The 9855-nt window shown below is 44.9% G+C and overlaps 1 protein-coding gene across 1 annotated transcript; it reads left to right on the plus strand.

Annotated features, from left to right (window-relative positions):
• Window positions 1-414: 414 nt before the first annotated feature.
• LOC104272853 (CAAX prenyl protease 1 homolog) lies at window positions 415-9357 on the plus strand (the record flags this gene model as incomplete). Its single annotated transcript, XM_009867956.1, has 5 exons — window positions 415-431; window positions 1173-1344; window positions 7077-7163; window positions 7799-7915; window positions 9205-9357. Coding segments are annotated over exons 1-5 (546 nt in total), but the record flags the coding sequence as incomplete, so codon positions are not given.
• Between the last annotated feature and the right edge of the window lie 498 nt (window positions 9358-9855).

The following is a 9855-nucleotide window of genomic DNA, read 5'->3' on the forward strand; positions in this document are numbered from 1 at the left end:
TGCCCAGCGCAGCTGCGTCCTCAGCAGCACGGCCTCAATACTGGTGACCCCTGCCCGTTCAAGGACAGTGACATCAGTCACGTCGTCACTCCAGTGAATGTTTAGGCTTGTACGGAGGCAGCTCTGATGGAAGTGTTCGAGGAGTCACAGGTGGTGGCGATAGATGACCCAGGATTCAGACCCATGTAACAGAGCAGACAGCACAATGGCTCTGTAGACACTCATCTTTGTACTTTTCTTCAGGCGTTTATTGCACCAGACTCTTTTGTGGAGTTTTCCAAAAGCTCTGTGTGCCTTTGCTAACCTGTTGTCTATCTCTTTGTCAATCTTACCATCCGAGGAAATGATACTTCCTAGATAGTTGAACTGCTGGACTGACTTAAGCTCTGATTTGCCTCTGGTGATGTGGGGACGATGGGAGACTTCCTGAGGTATAGGTTGGTAAAGAACTTCTCCAAGCTGACTTCCAGCCCCAAAAAGCTCAGCAGCCTCTGCAAAGCAGGATGTTAAGCGCTGCAGAGCTGCTTCTGTGTGAGCAACAAGGGCGGCATCATCAGCACAAAGCAGCTTGTGGAGAAGGTGATTTAGGGTCTTCGTGGGGGCCTTCAGCCCCCTTCGGTTGAACAGGTTGCCATCGATACGATCGCAGATGTAAATGACATTATCTTCATCGAGGTCTGCCGTGGCCCTTTGGAGCATCAGGCTGAAGAAGACTGTGAATAGAGTTGGTGCAAGAACGCAACACCATTGGTTACCAAGAAGGTGAATTCTCTACTGAAAAGGAAATAGCATCTTATTTTTGCAGCCACGTCACCGATAATGTTTTCTGTTAAAGTTGCGTGGTTTGCACGGGAGGATCTGGTGTTTAGTTTCAAACTCTGCATAGTGGTTCTTGTGGTGCAGTAAATCATATCCTGTGGAAAACTGAGTTTGTGTGATCTTTATAGAGTAACAATTGAAAATAAATTAATAATTAGGCAACTCGGTTTTTGGTTATAACAATAATTATGCTTCAGCTTTACATTTGGGACTTAATAGAAAAAAAAAGAAATATTTGCTATTGTGGGTTGGTTTTGCTGGTTTTTTTTAACCTTCTGTGCTGGTCCATGGAATCATGTTCTGTGTTCCTTTTGCATCTTGCTTATCTCCTTAAAAATATTGTATGGAGAATTTTACATTTCTTTTCAATTTTTTCAGAGATGGGTCTACAGAACAACAACGCATGTACCACAGGAATTGGGACAGATCATGGATTCCGAAACGTTTGAAAAATCTCGTCTGTATCAGCTGGATAAAAGTACTTTCAGCTTTTGGTCAGGCCTGTATTCAGAGGTTGAGGGCACTGTAAGTACCTGAGATTTTCCAGTATCCATGTGATGACTTTTGTGTACTTAATGGTGGAGTACTTGGAATCTTAGTTATCCTGTGCAGCTGCACTGTTGGCGTTCTGGCATCCTCTGTCAGACACTGAAATCTGGAAGGCCTGGGATCCTGTGTTAGTTGTTGTTGGCTGTATTTGCCATAAAAAAGAAAGAGATTATCCAGGCTGCACATAATTCCTCCATGCAGTGCTGAGTCATACTGCACAACTGCAACGTGTATTGTTGTTTCCACTGCCAAATAATTAAGCAACATTGGGATTATTTTAAATTGTTACAAAGACAGACCTTTTCCTGTGTTTGGAGAGATGCAGCTACTTTTATTTTTAGATAAAGGTAGAAAGACAAGCCTGTGAAAACAGGAAGAGTACCAGTGGCTACTTCTTAAGTGTAAGAACAGTTACCCTGGGCGAATAACGTTTGCAGATATGTAAAAACATACATTAAGCTAGAACAAAGTACTCGCATGTGTAATATACACTGTCAAGAGAAATCCTTTCTGACTTAACTGCTGAAACGCGCTGCTCATCGGTAGCACGACTGGGCCGAAGAGGAATTCTGAAATGCCTGGCGCTGCAAAAAATAGAGTGTAGTTTACTACATGGGGAACTTAAGGAAGCGAAAAGGTCAATTATAAAAGATAATGAAAATAGTATTGTAAAGTAGTGTAAGTCGTGTAACAATAACTGTGATGTGAAACTAGTACTTAGGAATTGTGACCCCTCTTAATTTTTGCATTTCCTCATCTCTTTTGTTCAGCCTGGCCCATACGTTGTTTAATTTTGTGTGAATTTGTAAAAATGTTGTTACACATGTGTCAGCATAGCTGTTAAATTCTTCTTGTTGGGCTTCCTGGTATGTTGAGTAGAAGCTGAGACAATTTTTCTGCGGAAAGCTTTGATGTTTTTGACTGACTTTAGAGGCAGTATTTAATTTGAAAAATGAAGCTATCCTCCACCAGTGAATTCATGGGTGAAATAGTACCTACTGAGCAGGTGCAACAAGCCAAAAGGTTCTGAGGTTTTTTTCTTGATTTCAAGAGCTTTAGCCACAACAGCTTCCCTTGTTATTTTTAAGGAAAGTACATATGAGTGGAATGTTCCTCTTTTGCCACTGAATTTCGTGCCCTGGTGAGCAAAGAGCTGTATCAGCAGTCTGTGCGTAGCGTCACCCAGGCCGACTGGTGTTAGGGCACCCCACAACATTCTGGCTGCTAAATTGGAGAGAATGGGGTCTGGCAGGTGGGCTGTTGGGTGGGTGCAGAACTGGCCGGGTGGCTGCCTCCGAAGAGTTCTAACCCTAACGCTCAGTGTCCCGGTGGAAGCCAGTGGTGTCCCTCAGGGGTCCAGACTTGGACGGATGGTACCTAATGTCTTCATCAGCAGCGTAGAGGCTGGGACTGCGTGCACCCTTGGCAAGATTTCAGGTGATGCCTGGCTGTGTGGTGCGATCGACACGCTGGAGGGAAGGGACTTCATGCTGAGGGACCTTGACAGGCTCAGGAGTGGGCCTGTGCTGTCATGAAGTTCAACAAAGCCCACGTGCAAGGTCCTGCACCTCGGTCGGGGCAGTTCCCAGAGCCAACACAGATGGGGGGATGAAGGGTATGAGATCCGCCTTGTGGAGCAGGACTTCAGAGTACTGGTGGATGAAAAATGGGATACGAGCCATCAATGTGCACTCGAAGCCCAGGCCAATTGCACCCTGGGCTACATCAGCAGAAGCGTTGCCAGCATGTCAAGGGAGGTGATTCTGCCCCTCTGCTCCCACCTGGAGTCCCAGCTCTGGTGTTGCTGCTGCAATAAAGACATGGACCTGTTGGAGCGGGTCCAGGGGAGGCCACAGAGATGCTCAGAGGGCTGGAGCAGCTCCCTGTGAGCACAGGCTGAGAGGGCTGGGGCTGCTCAGCCTGGAGAAGAGAAGGCTCCGGGGAGACCTAGTGCCTTTCAGTGCTTAGAGGAGTCTCATAAGAAAGATGGTCAGAAGCTGTTTACTAAGGCCTGTAGTGAGAGGACAAGGGGCACCAATTTCAAACTGAAAGAGGGACATGAGGAGGAAATTTTTTGCTCTGAGGGTGGTGAGACCCTGGCACAGGCTGCCCAGAGAAGCTGCAGATGCCCCGTCGTTGGCAGCGCTCGAGGCTGGGTTGGATGGGGCTTTGAGCAACCTTGTCCAGCAAAATATGCCCCTGCCCAGGGGAGGGGAATTGGACCAGATGATCTTTAAAGGTCCCTTCTGACTCAGACTTTTCTGTGATTCTGTGACTGTGCCTGTGTAGGAAAAGTAGAATCTTTGCTTCATCATGACCATTTCTTCCTGTTCTGTCGCTGTTACTGTAATAAGAGGTCCACAGTTATTTTGGCAGCTGATGAACCTGTGAAAGAGATCGCTGCATCCAGCTGTCTTCCACAACTAGAGCCACAAAACTCAGGCTGTGCTGGTGCTTCCTAAGCAGAAGTCAAAACCAGTTACTAAATCAAGCGTCTTAGCTTACATGTTGTTCCCCTGGTTCAGCTGTAATGATGAAAAACAGCGGGGAAACAGTTGTGCCTCAAACTGCTGCTGCTGTTACCAAGTCTCTGCTTTATGTGTTGCAGTGATACTGATGAACAAAAGCCAAGGTTAAAAAACATGGAATATGTGAGTTAAAGCTCCCAGCTAATTAACTGAGCAGGGGTCTGAATAAGCAGGTCTCGGAGCACTCAGCTCTGATACTGGGTGCCCATATCCTACCAGTGTCGTCAGTCACTTCCGTCTTCTGAACAAGACATTAGTGTCCCTGAGTGGGCTTAATGGGTTGTGGTCTTGGGATTCTGTGTCTCAGAACTTCTTGAGTTTGGGATTGGGAGCGCCCCCATGGGGCAGTGGCTTTTAAAGTGGAACAGGGTAGATTTAGATCAGGCATTAGGAAGAAGTTCTTTACTCTGAGGGTGGTGAGACCCTGGCGCAGGATGTCTCCTCCCTGGAAGTGTCCAAGGCCAGGCTGGACAGGGCTTGGAGCAGCTCTGTCTGGTGGGAAGTGTCCCTGCCCATGGCAGGGGGCTGGAACTAGATGATCTGTAAGATCCCATCCGAGCCAAACCGTTCCGTGATGACCGTCCCAGGAAAGTTGCTAATGGGCCTGCACAAGCTACCAGATGTCCAAGCTTTGCCTGCATTCACAGCTTTGCTGCAGAGGTTGCAGAGCTTTGTGGAAACAAGGTAAAGCTTGCAAGTGAAGTGGCTGGTACATCTCATTTCTTCATTCTGGCTCCCTTAATGTGTGTTGTGGTTAGCCAGAGCGAAGTCATCTACAGCCATATAGTATCCCTGATAGCCAGTCACCCCAGCAGCAAGGTTTCTTCCTCGAGTTTTGTAGATGGTTTTGCATTACTTCTCTTGGTGCTGGGTACTGGCTGGGCGCTTCCTTCTTTAGAGCATTGCGTGGACTTGCAAAATTTCTGGCTGAACACTTAGGTCCCATTTGGAATGACATAAGGAAAGTATATTGGAGACAGTGGTGAGCTTTGGAAGATCTCTGCAGCAAGTCTTCTTTGCTGCCCTTTTATTTAGAATTCTTGTCCTTTAAAATTGTGTTTGTTGTTAACACACTTCTTATGTTCCCTTCTCCCTAGGAAGGTGCACTCTCAGTTTTTTTCTGCTTATTTTGTTCCTGCAAAGGGAAAATTACACTTGAATGGAAATTACGCCTCTCCCCCCTCAATCCATTGTCAGCCCAGGACAAGAGGTTTTCTTGGAAAACTTGAGAGTTGGAGACAAACTTATGGTACCGCAGTGAGACTGCGCTTTGAGCACTATGTTCAGTTTTGGGCCCCTCGCTCCAAAAAAGACACTGAGGTGCTGGAGTGTGTCCAGAGAGAGCAGTGAAGCTGCTGAAAGGTCTGGAGAACAAGTCTTTTGAGGAGCAGCTGAGGGACCTGGGGTTGTTTGGCCTGGAGAAAATAAAAAAAAACAAAACCAAAAAACGGGGCTGAAGGGAAACCTTGTCGCTCTCTACAGCTCCCTGAAGGGAGGTTTTGGCAAGTTGAGGGTTGGTGTCCTTTCCCAAGTAATGAGTGATGACGTGAGAGGAAATGGCCTCAAGTCGTGCTGGGGAAGTTTAGACTGGATATTAGGAAAGATTTCTTCACAGAAAGGGTCGTCAGGCACAGGAACAGGCTGCCCAGGGCAGTGGTGCAGTCCCCATCCCTGGAGGTGTTCCGAAGACACGTAGATGTGGCACTTAGGGATATTGTTTAGGGGTGGCCTTGGTAGTGTCAACGTTAATGATGATGTTAAAGGTCTTTTCCATCCTAAACGGTTCTGTGATTTTGCAGTCTATTCTCAATCAAGCTGATACCCCTGATGCGCAGGGTACATGTCTGCTCTATACGTGTTGATTCTGCCTTACTGCTCCCTTCTGTGATGTTGAGCTGTGTCTCTCTCGCAGAATCTGTCCGGCACAGCTAAAGTGAGGCGGCCCTTACTGTCTGGTTTTGCCCCACTTCGCTGGAGTGTGGACTGCTGGAGTATTGGCTTTGGGAACCGCCTGAACTTGAAAGAGACTCTTGTGCACAAAGTTGATGAAATTGGATGACAGTTTTGCAACAGTTTGCTTTTAGTAGGCAGAAGTATGATTCACTAACCTTGCAACAGTTCAATTAACTCGCAAGTTAATTGAAGGGCAGATGGTTTGTTAGAATGGCGAGTATGGTTTGATTCATCTCAGCTGTTAATTACGTGAGTTTCTTTTTAACTAATAAGTAGTATTGCCATCATGCTAAGGGCTGTCTTTGTTCAGGGATTGGTACTTACAGGATTTCCAGCTCTGGAATTTGCAGGTAGCCTGCAAAGGAGAGACAAGCCTGCTTTGGGCCTTTCCATCTCCTGCTGACTCTCAACATGCGTCCTAATAAGTTACAAGAGTAAGCCTTGTAAACATAAATATGTAAATAAAAACCTGCTGCCATCCATACTGGGAGGCTGCCTACCTGAAAACTGATTTTTATGTATATAGTGATGCGTCACTTACTAAGAAAGTAAACGTGAAACATTTTGAAGCCAAGCTGTTTAACAGACGCTGCCAGCCCCTGCCTTGAACTACAGCCAGCACGGGCTTCAGTGGCTCGGTCTCAAGGCGTCCTGTGTAATGCTGGTGAGTCCGAGTAGTCCCCACCCTGGTCCCTGGCAGCCGCTAGGGCAGGAGGCCCTGCAAGGCAGGCGCAAGGAGGAGAGCACGAAGCTTTCTTAAAATGACTGAGACGTCACAAACACCAAAAGTGAAATTGCAGCCTTGTTCTCCGCAGGGAATGCGTCTGAGCCTGTCCCAGCGCAGGGAAGCTGCTGACTCTTGCGTACTCCTCCTAGAGCTGCTGTGTTGTACAACCATCGAGCAACTGGGTTTTGAGGCCTTGTGAGAAATGTACCTTATGTCTGAGCTGATGTAGCAGCGAAGTGCATAGACTTTGAAATGTGCTGGTATTTCTCAGGGGAAATGAAAAGAAAAAGCTTGACCTGAGCTGTACTTCTATAAAATAAAACTGAACCATTGCCAAGCGTTCCAGGCTTTCTTTATGCACTGCTAAGGTCAGAGGGGGCCGAAGACTCTAATCATCAGACTTTGCATGATAAGGACATCGTCCTTATCATGCGAAATTTTAGTAGAATAAGATGACTGTGTTTCATATTGCCTCTGTGGTGTGCGCTTTTGTTTTCAAGATGATTCTTCTCTGTGGAGGAATTCCTTTTCTCTGGAATCTGTCTGGTCAGATCTCTGGTCGTGCGGGGTTTGGACCAGAATATGAAGTAAGTTTAAGTAGTCTTTATGTTTTAGTGAAAGCCTTTGTTCCCTGAACTATACTGTTATAATAATTCTTTTTATTAAGCTTGCATTTACTTAAAGTGGGATTTAGCTACAGGTACAATGTAGTAAAAACAAGATATTTCCTGGTGAACACAATGACTAGTAACAGTATGTGGCTTTTAAGTCATTTTGCTAATGAAAATAGCCTTGCATGTTAAAAATGTACAAGTCACAAAGCTACTGGAGTCAAGGGTGGGGGGTTGGGAGCTTTTTCTTTGGGTGGTATCATTTTACAAATCCTAGACATGATCTTCCTACACAGTAAAAGAAATTTGAGGCTACTGCTTATGTTGTCTTTGTGCTGTGAATGGGACATCTATCCAAATTCTTGGTCCAAATCCTTAGTTTTTTCTTTAAATCAGTTTCATGGGGATATTTTTTCTTTCTTTAAGATAGTAAGCTGTTCCAGTGACCAGCGATCTAATCATCGCAAACATGTTGGTTTTGCGAGTTTATCTAGTTTCTAAACAGTTTCAGTTAAACCACTGATGTAAAATCCATTTTAACAGCTCAAATATGAATGTTAGTACTGGCAGGTAAATCAGATTTTTTGTTTCTTTCTTTATTTGTTTTTTAGATTGTTCAGTCATTGATATTTCTGCTGCTTGCTACACTCTTCAGTGCAGTGACTGGTCTCCCGTGGAGTTTATATAACACGTTTGTCATAGAAGAGAAGCATGGCTTCAATCAGCAGGTACTGTGGGTAGCACTTGCACTGACCCAACGCCTTCAGCAGGTTTGATCGGGTAGATCATCTGGTACGTCCATATCTGTGCCAGAAATCTGTAGTTTTAGGAACATTTTGACTCAGACCACATAAAACTAAGAGCAGTGGCGGGTTGTGACTGTTGCAGGAGGACCCAGGCTACAGCAGAACGTCTCTGTGTGAGCCGATCCCTCTGGGCAAGGAGAAGTGTGTGCTCTGGCGATGGAACAAAGAACATGTCATGCCTCAGCTGTTCATTTTTGCATGAACTATTCTTTGCTCTTCATGTGCCCTTTCTGAGAAGGCTGGATCACGGCTTGACAAGGGACAGTTCTGATCCACTGAGCAGATGAAACAAAACCCGAGAAATTACTTGCTTTCTCGTTTTGTATCACTTACTGGTTTCTGGTATCAGCCTTTGCTAAATTCTGTAATTCAGCTCTTCATTTGTGTTTCTGTTAGTTACTCAGTATCAGCCCTGGCTTTCTTAATTTCTCTCACCAACTTAGTTTAACCTGTTTCAACATCAGTTTCTCATGAGATCAGGTTTTTGGTTTGGCCCTCGCATTCATGCCTTGCAGGTAGCTGACGTAACAATTCATGAAAGAGGTGGTTCGGTGTCTAATCATGTTGCAGAGTCACTAGATCAGACTCATTCAGGTAGAGATCTTCCGTATTTCTATTGCTTCTAGAAGTTAACGCTAATTATAAAACCTACGACAGCTGTGTATGTGGTAACTGCACATCACTGGAAGCTTGGAGTAAAATGCCCAGTATGTATCCAAAAATCTTTAATGCAACTTCTGTATATTTCCAGCTAAGACAATCAGCTTGTGGTAGATGAAAGCTAAGATGAATGGAGGCAGTTGTTCAAAGACAAAATATTTTACAGTCACTATGTTTCTCTATGAGTTTCCTATTCTCTCAAAATCCCATAATGTCTAAGATGTAGCTTGGTAAAGAAATTAAAGGGCAGATAAATTTTTCTTTCCTCCATTAATGAAGTTTACCTGTGCAATGCAAAACAAGGGTTTTGGTCAGATCTTTAAAGGAAGAGTGGGGCTGGAGGCTGGGGGGATGGGAAGAGCCACAGCTACCAGGAGAGAGGGTGAAAAGGTTCTTCCACTTTTTCTTAACCAGCTCATTTCCCTGTCCCGTTGGAATTGCTGTTTTGCAGTCTGTCCTGTTGCGTTTCTGTGCATCCACTGAAGGGATCAGTTCCTGAACCACTATGGCACATCATGACTGAAAATGTCACTGATATCCTTTCTTTACAGACGCTGGGATTTTTCTTTAAGGATGCGATCAAGAAGTTTGTCGTGACTCAGTGTATTCTGTTGCCAGTGACATCCCTTCTGCTTTACATTATTAAAATAGGGGGAGACTACTTCTTCATCTATGCCTGGCTCTTCACATTAGTTGTTTCCTTGGTGAGTATGAGAATGTGTTTGGGTTTCTTCGAAATGCTTGCTTACTTGCATGGCTCAGTGTGCTGAGGTTTAAAAACAGGACTGAAAGGGAGTGGGGAAGAATCTGTATCTCCTGAGATTTCTACTGCCAACTTACTTAGACAGTGTGTCTTGTGATACCTTGTATTTTATCCATTTAATACTGGAGTGTCTTCATCAGTTGAAAAATAAACATGCAAAAGGCTTTAGAACAGGGACTGAAAATCCAGCACTGTGAGGTGACAGGTTTCCCTTTCTCTTAAATATAGAAAGGGCACAAGGATGACTGCTATCAGTTTGGCAAGACGTGGCAGAATGGTTTTTGATCAGTAATGTTTCCTCTGGGCTTTTCTCACAGGTTTTCAAAGACCGATTCTCAATTGCATTGCTTTGTATTGAGACAAGTAGCAGTTTTGCATTCCTGGTTCTGCTTTTATAGCTGCTTTATACACTGAATCGGTAACTGGGAGTTTTATGGCT

The sequence above is a fragment of the Apaloderma vittatum genome, unplaced genomic scaffold, assembly GCF_000703405.1.
Source record: "Apaloderma vittatum isolate BGI_N311 unplaced genomic scaffold, ASM70340v1 scaffold19524, whole genome shotgun sequence".
Lineage (NCBI taxonomy): Eukaryota > Metazoa > Chordata > Aves > Trogoniformes > Trogonidae > Apaloderma > Apaloderma vittatum.